Source organism: Eptesicus fuscus, chromosome 13 (assembly GCF_027574615.1).
Source record: "Eptesicus fuscus isolate TK198812 chromosome 13, DD_ASM_mEF_20220401, whole genome shotgun sequence".
Classification (NCBI taxonomy): domain Eukaryota; kingdom Metazoa; phylum Chordata; class Mammalia; order Chiroptera; family Vespertilionidae; genus Eptesicus; species Eptesicus fuscus.
The window spans coordinates 74,517,519-74,538,659 of NC_072485.1; the positions used below are offsets into that span (position 1 = coordinate 74,517,519).

Here is a 21,141-nt window from a genome sequence, read left to right on the forward strand (position 1 = left end):
AAATACCTGTGTCACCTCAGGAAAAGCAAGTGTTCCCCCAGAGTCACACACAGGGAAACCTCTGGCTGAATGCAGGATTTAAAGCAGATCTGACCTGCAACTGGTTAACATGCCTCTGAGATCTAACTGCTCATTAAGGCGTCCTAGATAACGGGCATCGGAAAGTCCCCACCGCGACAGAAGGACTTGGCAGCACCGTCACGCAATCCCCTCACTGGTCTGTCTCCACGCAGGAGCTGGAGGATCTGGGGCAGGACGCTTAACACTTCTGAGCCTTGGTTTGCTCATCAGCAAAATGGGGTTATCCTTCTAGGCAATCCCTTACTGTTTTGTCTCCCAGGTGTGCTTAAAAAATTGCCATAAACTGGGCGGCTTAAAACAATGGCGATCTATTCTCTCACAGTTCTGGAGACTAGAAGTTCAAAATCAAGGAGTTGGCAGGGCCGTGCTCTCTCTGAAGGCTCTGGGGAAGAATGCCTCCTTGCCTGGCTTCTTCTAGCTTCCGGGCTTGCTGGCAATCCTTAGAGTTCCTTGGTTTGTACCTATGTCATTCCGATTTCTGCCTCTGTCCTCACATGGCCACCTTCCTCTGTGTGTGTCTGTGTGTCCTCTCAAGGACATCAGTCATTGGAATCTGGGATCACCCTTATCCAGTCTCACTTCATTTTAACCTATGACCTTTGCAAAGGCCCCATTCCCAAGTAAGGTCACCTTGACAAATACAGGTCCCAAGACTTGAACATTATCTTTTCGGGGGACACGATTCAACCCACCTGGAAGATGGTGAGAGAATGAAAGCCATCACGAAGCAAAGCGCGGAGAACTCGGCCGGGCACACAGGAAGCTCAGCACGCGGGAGAGCTCCTCACTGCAGCCACCCAAGGGAGCAGCTCTCCCGCACCCGGCAGGCTCCCTCCCAGCCCAGGCCTGGCTTCCTCACTCCTCATAAACACAAAAACCGCAAGAAACCAACAGTTAACAAGCTAACATCATAATGGCTGATGTCTTGTTAAGACTTTCAAAACAAACAAACCAGGGCTTGGTACCGAGTCACTCGGGGTGAATATTTCACCAGTGGGTCTCTCTGAGAAAACCCCACAGGTACGTGGACCGCCCCCCCCGCCCCCCCCGCCACTCACACACCTAGAAGGAGCTGGTCTGAAAAGAAGGGGTCCCATGCGCTGCTCTAAAAGCAGAAAAGGGTTGCCCAGCCAATGTGGCTCAGTGGCTGAGTGCTGACCTATGAACCAGATCACGGTTTGATTCCAGGTCAGGGCGCATGCCCAGGTTGTGCCTCGATTCCCAGTGGGGATCGTGCAGAAGGCAGCCGATGACTCTCTCATCATTGATATTTCTCTCTCTCTCTCTCTCTCTCTCTCTCTCTCTCTCTCTCACACACACACACACACACACACACACACCTCTTCCTCTCCGAAATAAATAAAATATTTAAAAAATGGTAATAAATGAAAGGAGAAAAGGGTATACTCAAGGTGTGCACCTCTGACCCAAACATCTGGCTGCCTTCCAGCTGAGCAACCAGTTCCAGAAACAAAGCCCTGGGGGCCCACAGGCTGCAGGCAGAGATACAATCCGGAGCTGAGCCTGGATCCCCTGCAGCCTGCACACTGGGCCCTCCCAGGAGAGGCACCGAGATGCTGCAGCCAGGGAAGCAATGAATAAGTCATGGGCCAAGCTTTCTCCCCACTCCCCGACCCCCACCCCCACCCCCACCCCGCTGTGGAAACCAAACCGCCCATCAGGACGATCAAAGCTTCCGCCGACAACTTGAGATTGACTTTGACTGAGCCCATTAACTTCTACTCTCCTACGGGGGTGGATTTTCTCCATGAATAATGCCTGAAAATTAGGAAGTAAGTGGCCTGGGAGAACCTGGGACGCATTAACCAACTAGCCAGACAGAGCTTCCATTACAAGAGAAAAATCTCAACACCGGCCTTGGGCAACTGTTCAAAGATTCCATCGTGGATTTTCTGGAAAGCCCTCTGGGAGGGAGGGGGGAGTTCCGTGCAGGGAGAGGGAGAAGCCCCCACAGAGGTGATGTGAGAAGACCGCAGACTGAGAAGACAGGGGCCAGGGTTCGAATCCTGGCTGCTCTGGAATAGGGGGGACCTCCCTCCCTCTTCCCGTGCTACTGACTTCCTGAGGGGGAGGTACAAGCGCCCAGCTGCCACCTTCGTGGAAGGCACGTGGATTCTGAGCCCCAGACCCGTGTAGAAGCTCGTGAGGCTGGGCCAGGGATTGGTGCACACACCGGAAAGGATTCTTCCTAAGAAGGAATCCGCAAGTCAATGCAGCCCCATCCGGCAGCTGCCACGTGGCGAGGCTGTGCTTTAGGAATACAACCAACAGAAACAGTCACCAGCATGGGCAACCAACGACCCAGTCCCCCGGGGAACACAGACGTGCCCCAACACATCACTGCTGTTACTCGAAATAGACTGCGTCAGTCATCCAGAAGGTTCCAAACAGCCACACCATCCCAGAGTTAGGGACCCACGCGGAGAAATACAAGAAGGTGGCAGACTCCGTCGGAACCCCAGCTCTGCCACTCGGCTGTGAGGTGACACAGGTACATCAAATGCCTGCACCTCAGTGTCCTCATCTACAAAATGGGAACAACAGGGCTTCTCCCGCAAAGACTTCTTATGAGGGTGAAGTGAGAGATCTCCCATAAGGCACTGCTGGCGGGTGCTAAATAAATGTTAGGTCTGCCCCATCCGTGTCTCTTCCCGCCCTCTTCTCTCGGGCATTTCCCACCCATCGGCTCCTATGTTCACAAGAGCCCTCCCCAGTTCCTCTCCCCACAGTCAGGGCTCCCTGGCCTAGAAAACAACTTTGCAAAAACCCTGAATACCCACATACCCAAACACCGAGTACCTACATCCCCCCATCCCGCCCCCAGACTCTGCCCTAAGGCTCCCTTTTCACGCCAGGGGCCAGTTCAGCCTCTATCCGGTGGTTCCCAGGTGGGCAATGCAAGAACATCTCGGTCCATTGCAAAGCGTTCATTGGTCAGCATCAGAATGAGACACAGAAGAAACAATTGCTACAAACTCTCCTTAGAACTCCACTTACTTGATTTTTTAAAGGACCATCCTTTGTTCTAAGGGTGAGCCACCCTTACATTTTATATTAAACACTAGAGGCCCGATGCACGAAATTCGTGCAAGAGTAGGCCTTCCCTCGAAGCCCCGGCTTCATCCGGAAGGTCGTCGGGAAGGACATCCAGTCTAATTAGGATATTATGCTTTTATGATTATAGATGATTTCTTCTAGAATAGGGTGGCGATATAAGAAACAGTGATTTGTTTTCATTGCTCTCATTTGATAAAATCAAAATAGGTGACCCTGCCTACATCAGCATCCCAACCTTTCTGGGTTTATTTTTCATGATTTTACTGGTCCACACAATCCAAGTCTGGGAATCACCGGCTACGACAATAAGCGATTGCATGGCTGCCTCCACTTCCTCCCCAGCTCCACTTCTTCACCCTAATGTACCATCCCAGCCTCTGCTCTAGCCCTGAAGGGACACTGTTCACCCAGACGTCTCCAAATCCAGGCCCCTTCCTCCGGGCCGCGTGGTACCGCCCAGGGCAGGCCCAGGTACACTCAGACCCAAGAGAGCCTCCATGCAAAGGGCCAACCCAGCCTTGCTAAGCAGCTTTGATCAAAGCAAAGGCTTCCCAATGCCAACCACGGGCACCCCAGCTCCCCCTGGCATCTTCGGTCCTTGTCCCCACCCCCACCCACCAAAGCATGGGCCATGGAGTGAGGAGCCCGAAGCCCACCGCCCAGTTCCCTGGTGCACGAACTTGTCCACTCCCCCCTAAGAATGTGACGAGGCTGATTATCCTTGTCTCCCTTCCACAGGGAAAGAACTCCCCGAGACACACAGAGGCCCTGCAACTGGCCGAGCTCACAGGCAGGATGCGAGCCAGGCCCTGATTCTAGAGCCTGGCTTCTGAGCCATCACCACCCCATCAGAAGTAGGGTCCCCACGGCTTTGCCGATTCTCTCACAGTGGGCACCCTTAGCTCAGTGGTCTCAGCAGCCCTCACGGAGGAAAACGCCCACCAGACCAGAGGAACGCAGAACTGCCTTCTAGATGCTGAGCCGTAGGAACCCCCAAAAGCCATGTAAAAAGCAAATGCTCGACCTTCCCGCAGAATCAGGCCTCAGCGCCTGGCCCTGAGGCCCGCAATTACCCCTGTGCCAATGGCCTCGGAACTCTCCATGCGTATTCCACTGGGGCACCTGGAGGGGGGACGAGCGTGGGGGAGGCCTGGCCACAGCCTACCACATGCCCCTCACTGGTCATCAGGGGAAAGGACAGTAAAACCACAACAAGCTGCCCCTTTGTGCCCTCTGGGAAACTAATTAAGAGCTCTTTATTCCAAACGTCAGAAATGTGGGGAAGCGGGCACCCTCATAAACCACTAGCGGGAGTACAAACGGGTGGGGCCATTTCCGAGGCTAAGACGGCAATATCTAGTCAGGTTGGAAGTGTGCAAACCCTTTGATCTGTAATCCTTCTTCAAGACTTATTTTAGAAAGCCCTGGTCTCGTGCATGAGGACTTTCACTGTAGCGTGCCTGGTCATGGAAACAGCCCAAATGTCTGGTTAAGAGATAAATGAACAAACTGTCGCATGTACATTCACACAATGGAAGAGCCTGCAGCAGTTTAAAAAAAAATACATTTATAGGTGGAAACACAGAGGGAGCTCAAAATTATAAGAACAAATGAAAAAATACGTTGCAAATGTATACACAGTATGACAGTGTTTAGGTACACTTCAAGTACTATGTATTGGATACAGACGCACACAAATGTTGTAAAGGATTAAAATAGGGACAGAAAGGATATACGCCAACTTAGGACGCGTACACACACCTCTGGGCAGAAGAGAAAAAGCAATGAGATGAGAGGAAGTCTTTGATAGCAATCTGTCACATGTTTTTCTTTGAAAAAAGATCTGAATTAAAATGGCAAATGTTAAAAGTCTGATAGGTGTGTGTGATAGGTACACTAGTATTTGTTATATTAGCCTTGGTTCTTTCATGATGTTCGAGAGATTCCAGAATTTAAGGTAATGAAGAAGTACATATTCAAAACACCCAGCTTACTCTTCTAGTCATCTAGGTTTCACAGCCACTCAAGGATAGGGAACGAACATAAATAAATCAGAATACCATGTGTTAAGTCCAACACGAACAAATTCAAAGTGGAGGCAGCCGTTAGGAAGTGAGATTACAGAAGAGTATTCTGCCATAAAAAGGAAGGAAATCCTGCCACCTGTGACCTTGAGGGCATCATGTTAAGCGAAAGAAATCAGACAGAGAAAGACAAACACCGCATGATGTCACTCACATGTGGAATCTTAAAAGCACAAACTCATAGAAACAGAGAACAGACTGGTGGTTGCCAGTGGGGGTGGGGTGGAGAAATGGGTGACCGTGGTCTGATGGTACAAACTTCCAGTTATAGGTTTTAGGATGTAATGCACAGCGTATTAACTATAGTTAACAGTCCTGTAGTGTACATTTGAAGTTGTTAACAGAGGACATCTTAAAAGTTCTCATCGCAAGGAAAAACCTTTGTAACTATGTGAGTGAGGTGAGGGATGCTAACTAAACTTACTGTGGTGATCATTCCGCAACATGCACATACATGAAATAAAATTAAAAAAGAGGTGAGATTCGTTTTGTGGTTGGCAGTTGCCTATGGGAGGTCAGCTTTCTGGACAAGGAGATTCACTAGCAGAGTGTCGAAGGGTGAATAGGAAGCTTTCTTTGAGAAGTTGTACAAACACAGGCATAGCCTAAACCAATAGTAAGGCCAGACAGTAAACAAAGGCACACACTACATGCATAAAGGCTGCATTGAGCTGTGGGGAAAGGAACGCGCTGCGAGATACCGTCCCTTTTCAGTCAAGCTGGCCAGAACCATGTGCTAAAAATCCAAAAAGAAACAGGGAGAAAAAAAAACAGGGAGCACCAGGGCACCCAGGACATCTTCCAAGGAAGTCTGAGCACCAGTTGGGTCAGCTGACTCCACCCGAAGGAGGGAGAATGTTCCCAAGGTGGCCTGGGTGCTGCTGGGAGGGCGGGGATGGGGGGGGGGGGCGGGGGTCCCACCCCTGCAGAGCCCTCCCATGCGGTGTCCAAGGCAGTCTGACCGAAGCAGAGCACACATTTCCAAGTGAATGCGTTTCATTGTTGCTACTATCTTCTTCTCTTTTTTTAAACTATATTTTATTGATTTTTTACAGAGAGGAAGGGAGAGAGATAGAAAGTTAGAAACATCGATGAGAGAGAAACATCGATCAGCTGCCTCCTGCACACCTCCTACTGGGGATGTGCCCACAACCAAGGTACATGCCCTTGACCGGAATCGAACCTGGGACCTCTCAATCTGCAGGCCGACGCTCTATCCACTGAGCCACACCGGTCAGGGCTATCTTCTAATGCAGTATGGTTTCAGCCTTTCCCCCCATAGGTAACACTACCCCCACCAATCTGAATGGGGTTGAGGTACAGTGGTTCCCTCTCCCCCAACCCTTGGCAATGATTGCTGTAAAATGGGGGGAAGGGATTTATGGGAAGAGGTGGGCTGAAATGTTTGGCAGACAAGAAGATGCAATGCTAGGCAAAGGGCTTTGGAACAAAAAGCAACAGAGACCTACAGGAGGAGGGAAAGTCAAGAGTTGCCTTGTACCAAATCTCTAGCTTTCTGAGTGGGGGGCCATCAGGGTCAGAGTTGACCGAATTTAGAAAAAGGAAGAAATGCCACGTTCTGCCCCAAGGAGCAGGGCTCAATGTAAAACACACACACACACACACACACACACACACACACACACACACACACCAAATTTGAGTCATCCCGTTTCATAAGAATTTTCTTCCCGTGTAAGAGTTATTTTTCTAGAGCAGTGCTATCCAAAAGAACACTCTGAGATGATGGACACGCTGTGCACATCTGGGCTGTGCAGGAAGGTGGCCGCGACCCACACGGGGCTAGTGAGCACCTGAACTATGCCTGGTGTGAATGAAGAAGTGAACTTCGGATTTTCTCTCACCTTAACTCATTTAAGTAGCCACCTGTGGCTAACGGGTATCTTATTGGAGAGGACAGGTCTCTAGACAGCATCCTTCTTACCATTTGCCTAGTAACATGCCAAACTACTTCATTAGAATAAAGTCCTGGAAGAGGAACTGTGAGGTCCAGGGGTAATTACGTTTCCAGGCTTTTCCTGCACATTAAGACCACCTACTTGCAACCACACACACGTGTGCACAGCATTTTGCCTGTTTCTAGCTGTTTTCACATACACGACCCTCAGTGGAGCCTCGCAACTACCAGGTAACATTCGACGGGGCGGGTGATACCATCCGCTGTGTGCAGACTAGGAAAACAAGCGGAGAGAGAGCACCCCGCTGGCTCGGCGTGTGAGACGGTCTTTACGGCCATCACTAAAGCCTGCGCCGAGCCGTTCCGTGGTGTTAAACCATCTGTTCTCCCAGGTCAGTTTAACAAGGAAAAGCGCTTACGCCGTACTCACAAGTGAAAAGGGCAGGATATGAAACGATATTCCCAGTATGATCAAGACCATATAAAATAAAAGAAAACAAACCGATGTGTTAACAGTCTTCAGGCTGTAGAACTATAACGTGTTTTTCTGTATGTCTGCCCAAATTTTTATAAGTCTAAGTAACTATTAAAGGAACATTCCATAGACAATTATAAAGGCTAAATGGTTTACATGCACTGTCTCACTTTAAATATTTCCGCATGCTAAGGGCCATTATTATCCCTATTTACAGATGAAGACTCAGAACGTTGAAAACGTTTAAGAAACAAGGCCAAGGTCAAAGCCGTGAGGGGGATTTGAACCCAGCCTGACTCACTGGAAAGCCTATATTCTTAGCCGCCACATCAGGGCTCCCCAAACTTTAATTTATACACGAATTACCGGAAGATCTTGTTATAATACATTTTCCAATGTAGGTGACGCTGATGCTGTTGGCCCGGAGACCACACTTGGAGTAGCAAGGCTCTGCACAATCTCTACACTGTCATCTTCAAGGAGAAAATACAGCTTTCCTAAGAATTTGAATAAATAAATGCTTACTCAGATAGAGAAGCAAAAATATACTTTTCTTCTCAATAACATCTTCATCCACAGGGCAGACCCTAAACTACTCTTGCAAATTCCACTGCCGATGACACTCCCCTGGCCAGACTCACGAAGCCCAACTCGAAGCTTCATCAACCCTCTCATCTCATTAGCAGGGAGCATTTTATCCTCAGAGCTTCCATTAGCAAACATCTCCACAAATCCAGAGAGCAGATCCCGGGAGGAGGCGCCCGGGGGGGTGTCCCCAGGAACCAGTCAGTCCCACCCACCACTCCCAACTGCAGACACTGCCACCAAGCCATTAGCACACTTCAGATCGGGCATTTCCCCATTCCCATCCTGTTCCTTTGAGACATTGAAGCTATGGGTTCGCTATATATTTTAACCTTCCAAAATCTGGCAAGCCCTAGCTAATTTTATACTCAAAGAACCTTCAACACCCTTTAATTATGTTCCTAATTCTCCAAGTCTTTTTATGTGGGATTATCGGATATTCGTTGTTTAATGAACCTTTGCCACTTGCAGTAATCCTGTTTATCTATCTTAATGCTTAATGCCATGGAATTACTTATCTGATGCCTTAAAAGTAGGCCCTGCATAATGGATTTTATTTCCCTAACTTTTCATTTTGTTTCTATCTCTTGGTGTCTCCTATAATGAATAGCTGGGTAATATTTTTTCCCCCAATAAGAGTGACATTTTAACATTTAGTCTATAATTGGTGTACTTATATCACCTTCCATTTCCCTCTAAGATTACATTTATTAATGCACTTCCTTCCTTGAATCATTTGTGTGACTTCGGTAGCAAATTTTTATTGCCTTTTAAATTAGACCAGAAGATAATCTTAAGTTTCCTCTATGTAATGTTTTGAACACCCATACTTTATAAAACAGAACTGTTTTCCCTTTTCCCTCTTGGTAACGTCTCCTACTCATTAAGTAAACTACATAAACTCCCTTCAAATGGAATTAAGATGCATCGCAGTTTCCATTAACCTGTCAGAAATGTTTTATACGTGCCACATGCTAGTCTTAACGTATCATCTGATTTTTAAATTGCTATAATCCATTTCCCTCTCAAAGGCCTCTTTCTCTTTGCCTTTTTAAAGCCAAAGTTATCTCTTTGCTGCGAGATGAGTCCGACTGTCCCAAAATCTAAAGGGTACATAATGTGTCACCAAAGGGTAAAGGTGACTTGGCCAGGAACATTTCAATTCTTCCCTCAAGTCCTTCCCTTCTTCAGTCACAGTCACATAACTGTAGTGACCAGCTCCATTCCTGCCAGGTAACCTACAGGAAATCTCACTGTGTGACTCACACTCTGCCACTTGGGTGTTGGAGTCAAACAGCAAACAGAGCCGACATCAAAGACCGTGACAGATCCCATCCTGCCTCCTGGAACGTCAATCACAAGAAAGGAGGAGTTCATTCTTCTGGTGATGTGGCTGAGCCACATTTTATGAGTACTTTCAAAAGTACCGTATAGGGCTGGCCGGCGTGGCTCAGTGGCTGAGCATCGATCTATGAACCAGGAGGTCACGGTTCGATTCCCGGTCAGGGCACATGCCTGGGTTGCAGGCTAGATCCCCAGTAGGGAGCATGCAAGAGGCAGCTGATCAATGATTCTCATCATTGATGTTTCTCTCTCCCTCTCCCTTCCTCTCTGAAATCAATAAAAAGATATATTTTTTAAAAAAATACCCGTATTGCCCCCTCAATGTCAGATAGTGTTCTTTCCCCTGAATATGTATTCCAATTTCTGTACATCTCCAATTCCTCTGGTATGTCTGTGATTCAAAAACTGAACATCCTTATTACATTTTTGACATCCGTTAGCTTTTCTTATGTTGCCATTACCATCTACGAGGCAACATAAATGTCGGGCATGCTAAATCTTCACCCTTCCGCATCACTGTTGACCTTCACAGATGCTGCCAATGTCGCAAGTTTCTCTGTAACATTTCAAGGTGAGTTCTACCTTTCATTAATGCAGACTCAGCCTGATGCAAGTCACTCTCTCCAACTCTCTCTCTTCAACGGTAGTTAGCATCCCCTCTTCCCAGTTCTGCCTCTCCAGGCCCCTGTCAGCTGGGCCCCGTTGCTGCCATCACACTTTTTAATCAAACTCAGGCCGCTGTTTTTATAAAGTCTGTCTTTGTATCCCCTTGTTCGGTTCTGTTCAGATTTCTCTCAGCATTAACAATTTTTTACGGCTTCAAAGTTTTCCTGATGAAATTTTTTTCTGATGAAACACCTTATGTTGCTGATCACTCTCCTAGCATCCCCAAACTCCCTCATTTTATTTTTATAATAAAAAAAAAAAAGGAGATAAATTTAGAACTTTCCAAACCCATTGAGAGGCTTTCTTTCAACGGACGGTGGAGCTACCAATGTGACGAGGGCTCACTTTCCAGCCATGTCCAATTAGTTTAATGACTCCTGGGGAACACTGCTCCGATTCAAGGCTAACGCTGGAGGGAAATGTTCCAGTAATGCCATCAAAGACGACACGCTGCTGATATCCCCAAAGCCAGCCTCACCGGGCCTTATAATAACAGAAAGGGATTTCTAGCGCCGTAAAGTTAAACACCCTTTATGCTTTCGTTTCTCTATGCCAACAGACACACACACGTCCCACGTGCAACACTTGGCACCTTGGGTTTGCAGGTCTTCTAAATCGAGTTATTCATCAATCCCCCGTCCCTCCAGTTGCTGACGGCCTGGTCCAGAGTAAGCTGATGGCTGCCTCCCTCTCTGAGGCCTCTCTTCCAGGCCAGAGACAACCCTCGCTCCACACAGCGCTGTTTGTCTGTCGAAATCACAGATGGATATGGGCACACCAGCGCCTTCACCCAATTCACCGTCTCCTAGTATCACAAGGACTCCCTAGAGGAGAGACTGGTTTTGGGGGGAGGACTTGGGACTGAGACTTTGGAACCCCGAGGCTCATGCAGGTTGGCCTGTTTTTAACACTTTGCTGACCTGCAGCCTTCCTGCCTCGCCAGGCACAACGTCCTGCCCACACAGCCCCTGGGTTCGAGTGAACAAGATGGAACACGTTATCTCCAGCTTCTTTCTGGGGCAGGACACGAACAGTTCACCTTCCACAGTGAAGTTCAGGAAAAGTTCCTTCAGACGTGAACCCTGCAAGCTTAAGCTCAGGGTCAGAAAGGAAGAAAAACCTTTAACTGTTTCTTTTTACATGAGGCACTATAACCGGCATTATTTTCGTCTTAAAAATCTACTTCCAGACTGTTTACACAGTGGGCCCTCCCATTTGGCACCCAGCACTATTTGAGGGAAGTACCAAAAATATTCCCACCCAAGGGACACACACTCGCCATCATTTGTATATTCAAAGGCAAGTCTCATGGTGCTGACATAACTTGCTTGTTTTTTTTGTGATTGTTTCTTTTAATAAATCAAGCTTCTTCTGCAAAGGCCAGTTTAAATGCCTATGACAAGTTCTCCCTGGGGGTGAGGAGGAAGTAGGAGGGGAAGGAGGAGGGGAGGGCAAAACATCTGTTCCAATCTACCCAAGACCCCACCTGAGTAAGATCCATTTAGGATGCCCCCCACTCCAACAGCTCTCTAACAGAGCACCCTACCCAATAGCCTAAGCATGGAGTCGATACTGACCACACTGCCCATGGATGGAATTCTCTAGCACAAGCTACAGAGCGCACTTCTTCTTCCAACAAACATGGGTTCGACGGTCTATTCAATTCCAAAGCAGGAGAGCCGGGGGTTAGGAGCACAGACGGAAGCTGTGCAGACCTGCATGTCAATTATGAAACCACTTCATACAGGCTGAGGGCTTGGAGAAACTCACTTACCTTTCAACTGTCCTCGTCTATCAAATGGCAGAGCTCACTCCCCACCCAAATCAACTGCTGTGAAAACCAAGTCAGACTGATCAGCAGTGGAAGCATTAAACAGAGTATATACACATCCTGGAAGATGTTTTTAAAGCTGTTTTTTTTTTTTTTTTAAAGAATGGGAAGATTCCTAAGAACTGCAAGAAACGAAGAAGACACATACCTCTGGTATTATAACACCCCTGAAATCAAGATACACCTGACAGCCAACAGCATCCTATGACAGCACCTAAACGGAAGCTGTGATATTTTGGTCCTGGGCAGTGACTGGGGGAACTTGGTCCCAGCCATTCATACATCATCGCTTCCAGCCAGTTCTGTGCAGTGTTGGTCCTGCAGAGGCTGGATTTACCTATGTAGAGCATCTTTTGAAAGATTACACTACAATCTGGCGTTGAAATGAAAAGTTACTGTGCACGCAAGGAAGCAAGGAAGCAGAGCATAAATGTGGTTAACAGTGAAGCAAACATATCTGTCACTGGAAGAATGACTGCAATTGCGTATTTTCTTGGAAAGCAAGAGCCAAGCACTTGAAAGGCCTTACGGAGGAAGATACTCACCAAGAGCTGAAACTACACGGCATTCTGCTTCTGAACTAGGGGTGCAAGAGGAGTGAGTGCCATTCAGTGAAGGTGAGTGAAACTGCCTCAAGCTTTGGAATAACCCAACTGTCTAAAGCAGTGGTCGGCAAACTCATTAGTCAACAGAGCCAAATATCAACAGTACAACAACTGAAATTTCTTCTGAGAGCCAAATTTTTTTAAACTTAAACTTCTTCTAACGCCACTTCTTCAAAATAGACTCGCCCAGGCCGTGGTATTTTGTGGAAGAGCCACACTCAAGGGGCCAAAGAGCCACATGTGGCTCGCGAGCCGCAGTTTGCCGACCATGGGTCTAAAGCAAAGGGAAGGCAGATGTGACCAATTCATGAAGCTCAAAGCAGAACTGACAAATCACTGCATGTAAGTAAAAAAAAAAAGCAAATAGAAACAAGTATGAGCTCATTAAACTAGATGTGTGTGTGTATACCTATGAATGTGTGCGTAACTTCGTCTTAGGGCTAAATTGATATATTCAGATAGTTAATAGTAATTTAGAAAGGGGAAGAGAAATGCAAATGGAGGATGAGGAAAGATTTTAATGTTTAACTGTAATTATTTCTATTTTGTTTGAAAATTTTATAATAATCATGTATTCGACTTTTGTAATGTTTTCACTTCAAGATTACAACAAAATTGTACATGCACAGTTTTGGCACCTGCCAGACAGAGTAAATCTTCAATGAGAGGTAGGTATTACTGTGCTAGACGATCCAAAAGAAATAAGAAATGTGACATAAATGTTTAGCATATGATCCCGGCCCTCAATCCTACAATCTAGTAGGATTCGGAGCTAAAAGAGGAGAGACAGGTAGATAAGTGGAGGGATGAATGGGTGGGTTTGTGGATGGATGGGTGGATAGATAGATAGTTATAGACAGAATGACCATAAAATAAAGAAGGCTGATTCCCACAAGCCACCGAAAAAATGTCTTACTCAACTCCTAGACACCGACAAAGAGTAGCTCCTAGAGTTTTAGAGCCCCAATACACATACCCCAACATTTTATCTGAGAAACTAAAGAAGCAAGCTAGGGCGTATGTCATCACCTCTGAAACCTGTTCAAGAATGACCCATTAGTAAATATCCCCAAGACAGGGCACCCATGTTTGCCCAAGCCTGGGGTGTCCATGCGGCTCTGTTCCCACACTAGGTCTCACATGTAGGAATGCCTCCGAGTTCCCACTTGCGGAAAAGTGCCTCTGCTCTTCCCAGAAAGAGGGTAAACAACCCCATTTCCACCACTGGATCCTCTGAGTCTTCAAGAGAAAAGAACCAGTTTTACACAGTTTTCCATCCTTAGAGCACAGCACAGGGGCAGAGTAGGTACCACACTAATCAACAGCCAGATAAAGCTTTAAGAATGGCCTAGTTACCCCAAGTCAAAACGGGAAATATTCTCACGCTCGGGAAGCCAGAGCTCCGCACTGGAGATGGCTTTGGAAGAGGATACGATGAGACATATGTCAAAGGGCACGTCTCCCCTGCAAGCCCGGCAGCCCTCTTCCCCTCTTGGTGCCTCCTTTCTTCCTGCAAATTCATGCACAGAACAGGACAGCAGCACACACGGCAGACTGCGCCTCTGGAGAGAGGAGAATGTCAAACATTCAAGGAAGGCTGGACACTGAGCAAACAAAAACAACAGCTGGAAGGCAAGGTGTCTTAAAGAATCCAAGTGTTACAAAGGGACACAGAGAAAAGCCTGTAATCCTGTCAACAATCAAAATAAATGTTTCTATAATAATAAAAGTGTAATATGCTAATTAGACCAGACAGCCAAACGACCTTCCAGACATCCTTCCAGACGACCTTCAAGACGAAGCCGGGGCTGTGAAGGCCGAGGCAAGTCGCTGCGGCTGTGTGGGCCAAGTCCCTTGCATGAATTTCATGCATCAGGCCTCTAGTTTATATATGTGTGTGTATATCTGTGTTTGTGTGTATATATGTGTGTGTGTGTGTATATATATGCTAGAGGCCCATTGCACGATATTTGTGCAAGAATAGGCCTTCCCTCCCCTGGCTTCGCTCCCGGCCGCCCGGGAGCCCGCAAGTCCTCGCTCCCTGCCGGAGCACTGCTCCTGTAGCTCCCTCTGCTGCGTCCCCCTCCTTCTCATATCAGGTGTCCCGCCCCTCCCAGCCACTCTGTGCCTGCATACGCAAATTAACCCTCCATCTTTGCTGGGTTAATTTGCATACTCACTCTTGATTGGCTGTGGGCATAGCGGAGGTACAGTCAATTTAAATGTTTGTCTATTATTAGGTAAGATACACACACTGAGTGGCCAGATTATTATGATCTCTGAATGCATAATAATCTGGCCACTCAGTGTATATCCTATATAATAAAAGGCTAATATGCAAATTGTCCCCTCGACCAGGAGTTTGACCAGCAGGCAGGCTGGCCAACTGCCCATGTCCCCTCCCCCTGACCAGGCTGGCCGGATCCCACCTATGCACAAATTCATGCACTGGGCCTATAATACACACACACACACACACACACACATACACACACACAGAGTGGCCAGATTATTATGCGTTCAGAGATCATAATAATCTGGCCACTCAGTGTGTGTATACACACACACACACACACACACACACACACACACACACTCTTCATTACTTAAAAAAAGACCAGAGAAAAAGGAGACATATGTAATACTTTAAGCAATAAATTGTTTAAAAAAAATAGACTGGAGAAAAAGGTGCAAGATGTAAGTTTCTCAAAAATCCACTTACTATTAGTAGAGATGATTCCCCCACCACCTGCAGAACTGACTCAAGTTGTAAAGCCCTTTGATGGGGAGGGAAACGGAATTCTGGGAGGGAAAGGGGAGCTGGAAAGAACAATAAGGGCTCTGTAGAGTGGAGGAAGGGGGACTTCCAGGGTTAAGATTTCAACACACGACTCCCAAGGCAAACTTTCAGGCAGCTTCTCCTTCCCTCCCAGCACCGGTGAACCGCCCCAGTTCGACGTTCAGGGAACCAGGTGGCTTTCGGTGTGAGCTGCCACCTGCCTTTTACCTACTTCCTCAGCATGTCTCTCCCAAGAAAACCAAATAAATCTACAATCTAAAACTCCAGAAGTTTGCACTATGACCCGGGGGGAAGCAAGAGGGAAAGGGTCAGTGTTGATCAACTTCTAGCTAAGAATGGACCTTCACAATGAACTTGTGCGGCGGCAGACCCCTGATGACTGAAAGGGCCCTGGGAGGGAGGAGGACCTCCTGACCCACGGCACCCAGAACACACGATTAGGATGAGCAGCGATAATGCTCACGATGTACGGCGAGGGGGTCTGCTCACACTGGGCCCGGGGTGACGTGGTCCCCAGAGGCATTTGGTAATGACATTCATGGCTGTCACAACTGTTGGGCAGTTGTGACACCTAGAACCAGTGATGCTGCGAAATCTGCTACAATGGCAGGGCACCCACCCCAACCTAAGAACTATGCAGACCAAAAGGTCAACAGCACCGAGACTAAAAAAAACCCTGCACTAGACTAACACCTTCCACGCAACCATCTCCAGAAACCAACAATCCTGCTGAAGTGAGTATGTGTCATCAAATGGACGGAGCGGCTACCCTGCCACGAAACTCCACCCACTCCGGTCAGCAACACTCACCATCAGGCAAACGACGCGAGGGGCAAATGCAGCATCTGCAGAGTGCCCAGTGCTCTCCCAGCAAACACGATTAAGGGCACTCCTCGGCACCCGAGAGACCACACTCTTTCACAACCATTACACTGAAAGGGGCACTTACACACACATGCACGCACGCCATGCGCGGATGCAAGCATGCACACACACACACACACACACACACAGTAAGAGCCATCTTAAATATTTCCCCAGTTGTCAGATGGGGACGCTGGTAAAATCAAACAAAACAAACAAACAAACAAACAAAAAACCGCACAGTTAAAATGGCCCAAGCACTTCCAAGATATTCCAAAGGGAAAGAAAGATGGAAAGAGAACAAACAAGAAAACTCCAAAGCCAGATTTGTCCCTGGGGCTATGTCACAGCTTAAGACAGTTCCATTACTCCACGTCGCATCCATGGCACACAGTCACCTTTTATTTATTAATTGGGAAATACGATCAACATATCAGGAAAAGGGTAAATGTAAAGACAGAGCGTAATGAGTGACAGCGAGCCCCGTGTCACTACAGCGTGGGACAAGAAATGGCACGGTGGTGGTGGCACACAGCAGGAAGACCAGTGCGACGCGAAAAGGTCCAGCCTCCCTCCAGGACTGAGACTTATTTTACGTATTGACCAAAAACACCGACTGCGGAGCCCGGGCAGAGCAGGGACCGTAGGGAGCAGATTGGGGAAGGGTGTCTGGGAGCAGCCCCACTGACTGCTCCTTCACAAAAGCAGGTGCGAGGAAGGGCATGGAGCGCTTGCCTGGAAACAGTGGGAATACCCGGGCGGGAGCCAAGGGAAGCTCGAGCTGGCCTGCGAGCTTCAGTCCCTCCTGTGGCACCCTGGGCACGGACGATCTCTCATGAACCATAAAATAACTTCCTGCCACACCGTGTCACTGGAAAAATTCAGCAAGATCGTGCGTTTCAAGTGGCGAGCAAATCAGCTCACACAAAGATGTGCCACAAATACTGGTTCCCTTTTCTCCCACGCTGCCCCCCATCATGCACACAGGCATGGTGGTAAAGGCCATGTCTTTAATATATGATTTGATTATTAACTTTCCTAATCCCCAGATTCTCTAAACTGTTTTTGCAAAAGTGATGATACAAGCCCAATCTCAAGTTACTCTGGCAAAAAAAAAAAAAAAAGTCCACATCCGTCCAGGAGGCCCAGAATTGACCCTCCTGCCCTCTCCCACTCACATCCCTGTCCCTCCCCCACTAATCCCAAGGCAAATGGCCGAAGTGGGCTGGCAGGAAAAAACACCTCACACCCCAGGGGGGAGCCTTCAGCTCAGCTCTTTGAAGATGAAAAGCAACAAGGTGTGTTTATTTGTCCTTGGTGCACAGTCTCATCTACCTGGGCTGGGCTGGGCTGGGCTGCAGAAGCGACTCAGCCAGTAAAAAAAATAATAATCCAATCCACCCGCTGGCACCAGGAAGCAGATCTTTCCAGGAGAAAAGGTCAATCCATCCCCATGCTCCTGGGGGCACACATGGGGGGACCGTAAGCCTTTTCACAGACAGAGAGAGAAGGTCAGGGAATCTAGTCACAGGGCAGCCTGGGAGCAGGTGAGAAGGCCGGCCCTGACCATCATCCGACATGCCTACCATCAGCGCACTTAAACCCCCCACGCCCACCGCAGGGAGGAAACCTGGCCATCCCGTGGGCTGCGGCTCTCTCGCAGGATACATTAAACAATAATAACAGCCAACCGTCAATGCTTCACTTCCCTAACACAGGCAATACCAACAAAGGAAGAAGAAACCCTTGAAGGTGTCTGAGACGGTTCCTGAATAACGAAGGCCTCCAAACTGCTCTTGGAATGTCCGTGGCCTTTGAGCCCCACAAAGACCGGGCTCAACTTTGACCCCAGGTTTCTTCACAGACTATCAAAGAGGACTGGTTTATACAATCTCTCTTGTTTCCTCGACTTCCCAGAGGAGGATCCAGGTGTAGGATGCGGGGTCTCCGGTCCTGCTACGGACCCCAAACCGAACCACACAGGCCTCTATGGGCTGGGAACCAGGGCCGCCAGGCCGGGCATCAGGAAAAAGGACCAGCCGTGTTTCGGGTAACACTTCAGGTCAAGGAGGAATCCCGGATAAGAGGAGACGCTTAACGCAACATGAAACACACACACACCCCGACCTGCCCAGAGGTTTCTAAACAGCAAGTGCAGAGGCGACTGAAAGCCGCACGGCCTCCGTGGCCACAGATAATGGAAAACCGGCCCCTGGGACGGTGAAGCAGTTCTGTGACCCCACCCCATTACAACCATTTTATTTACTGTATCCTATTTTATATGCAGACACATGTTCAATGACCAGCCCTGAGCAGAGAAGGACAAAATTAACTTTATAGCTATTTTTACAGACGTGGGGACTCAACCTAGGCAACCAGGACAACTGGGAGAGGCAAAAAATAGTTTCCACGGAGCCACAAGCAGCTCACTGAGGACACACACACACACACACACACACACACACACACACAGGAGCCGGCTCCAGGCTGTCCTACTTGTGTGTAATCATGGGACACACACCATGGCTATTCAGACTGAGAGTGGAACGTGGGCAGGTCTCCCCTTCTGAGATGTCCAGGAAGCCTGCCTGTTGTAACTGCTCCAAATAATCATGAGCACCAACCCGGGGATGCCACTGGTCCCCTGGCGCTCTCTCCCTGGGGTGGCCCTATAATATACTGTTCAGGGGAAACCCCAGACCTGGCTAAACATCCACAGCGGCCACCAGCACTCCGCCCTCACTGGAAACCACCACAAATTCATAGATATCTAAACAGAGTCGTCCAGGGCTGGGGATGATGTCATAGGTAGGGGTGTGATAGGTAGGGGTGTGGGGAGGCTGCCCAGCGGCCAGGACCTGAGACTTCAAGGAGGGGAGATTTCTCTTAGCGCACACCTTGGGAGGGGAGGGGTCAGAATGGAAGGAACCTCAACTTCCCCAACAAACACACCGCCAAAGCCATCCCCCACAGCAAGTAGCTGGAAACATTGTGGAAAATCAGGCATGCATTGGATATGTGGATGGCTCAAACGTCAGGCAAGCAAGCTTCTGCTGAAGAAAGTTCCCTGGGCCCGGTCACCCACTTTCTGGGCATCAGCTGCCCAGGAATGACCATCAGGGGCCAAAGGAGGGTGGGGTCCAGGAGGGGCAGCTGACAGCTGTGGCCGGCGGGCAGGGACAGAAGGGGAAGGGCTCCGGGCTGGAATCCGGAGCGTGCCCACATCAGCAGAAAAGTTCCTGGGAACAGCAGGCTGTCTGGGAGGGAAAGAGGCTGGCTGCTCCCGGGACCTCAGGATGCGCTCGCTACCCTGATGCCGGGTGAAGCGCGGGTCCCCTCCCTGGGCACCTCGCCAGTCAGGGCGCCCACGGAGGGGCGAGAAGGGATGGTCCGATGACACATAAATGATCCGTTCCCAGGACCAGTGGGAAAGATTCATAATTCCCAGGCCCAGCCCTGCTTCATCTCTCTCTCTGCTCAAACCAAACACAGTCTAGAGAGGAGCGAAAGGAAGCGCCGACACGGCCCGCCCCGCCCCGCCATCCAGGTGGGGAAACTGAGGCCCGAGGGTGCACACCTAGGAAAAGGCTCTGGGGAGGCTAGCCTGCCTGCAGCACCCGGCGTACGGGAAGATGGGATCGGGGAAGCTTTCTCTCCGTTCCCCTCCTCTTTCCCCCAACACACCACACACACACAGACTCACTCGAGCTACGCCCAATCGGGGCAGCTGCCGGGCTCCCCGGGGCCCCGCCACACAAAGCCCCGCCCGCGCACACGCGACGCGGCAGGAGCCGGCGCGCACGCCCACACAATAGGACCGCGCGCTCCCCGCCGCGGCCCCTCGCCGGGGTCCCGGCCAGCCCGGCGCCGGGTCCGCCCTCCCTGCACACCCGCCCGGGGAGACGCAGCCCGGGCGCGGGGAGGGGGCGCCGTCGGAGCCCGGCCGCCGCGCCCCGAGCCCCGCAGCAAGTTCGCCGGCCGCCCCCCGACTCACCCGCGGCGCTGCTCAGCAGCAGGCACAGCGGCCCCAGCAGCCACATGGCGCGGCCGCCGCTCCCGCTGCCCGGCGCGTCGCTGCCCCCGCGGCCTCCGAGCTGACCCCGCCTCTCGGCGCGCCGGCCCCGCCCCCGGCTGTCCCTCCGCCCTCCGCCCCGCCCGCCCGGCCCTGCCCAGCCGGCCCGGCCCTGCCCTGCCCGGCTCCGCGAAGTTTTGCAAGCGTCCGAGCTGGGCGCCGCCGACCCCGCGACACGCCCGGGTGTCCCCGACTCGGAGAGGCCGCCGAGGGTCCCGCCCTTTCGGCCTCCCGCCGCCCACCCCCTCTGGCTGCGAGGACCTCCTACCAGCCCGGGCTCTGCCTTCTCTTTCTTCCCTCTCTCTCCTCCTCCCCCTGCTTCTCCATCCTCCGAGGATGCGGCGCTCATCCCCTCCCAGACCCAAACTTGAGTTCTTGACTCAACTACAAAATAAGTTTACTCCAGGGAGGGGGGAAAGGTTGGAAGGAAGGGGCCAAAGATTCTGAGAAAAGACGCATTTTATTTTTAGTAGCGAGAGTGGGATGAATGGGACCCATGCTTCTCAAACTTGAATACGCATCCGAAACACCTGGGGATCTGGTTAAAATGCGGCCTCTGACTCCGTTGGTCTGGGGTGGGGCTTACGATTCTGCTTTTCTAAGGAACTTGTTGGCGATTTGGAGACTGATGGTCCGTGAAGCACACCTGGAGGCGGGAGGCTAACACCGTCCAGGTGTCAGGTTAGCCATGTGGGGCTGTTTCATCTGGATCCGTTCTCCCAAGACCAGGGGCACGTC

At 49.8% G+C, this 21,141-nt stretch overlaps 1 protein-coding gene across 1 annotated transcript in view; it reads right to left on the reverse strand.

Annotated features, from left to right (window-relative positions):
- Window positions 1-20,412, reverse strand: part of LDLRAD3 (low density lipoprotein receptor class A domain containing 3) — a 188,711-nt gene extending 168,299 nt beyond the window's left edge. The window contains exon 1 of the mRNA XM_054725589.1: window positions 20,326-20,412. Within this exon, the coding sequence (XP_054581564.1) occupies window positions 20,326-20,371 (46 nt within the window). The 5' untranslated portion in view covers window positions 20,372-20,412. The remainder of the gene's footprint in view (window positions 1-20,325) is intronic.
- Between the last annotated feature and the right edge of the window lie 729 nt (window positions 20,413-21,141).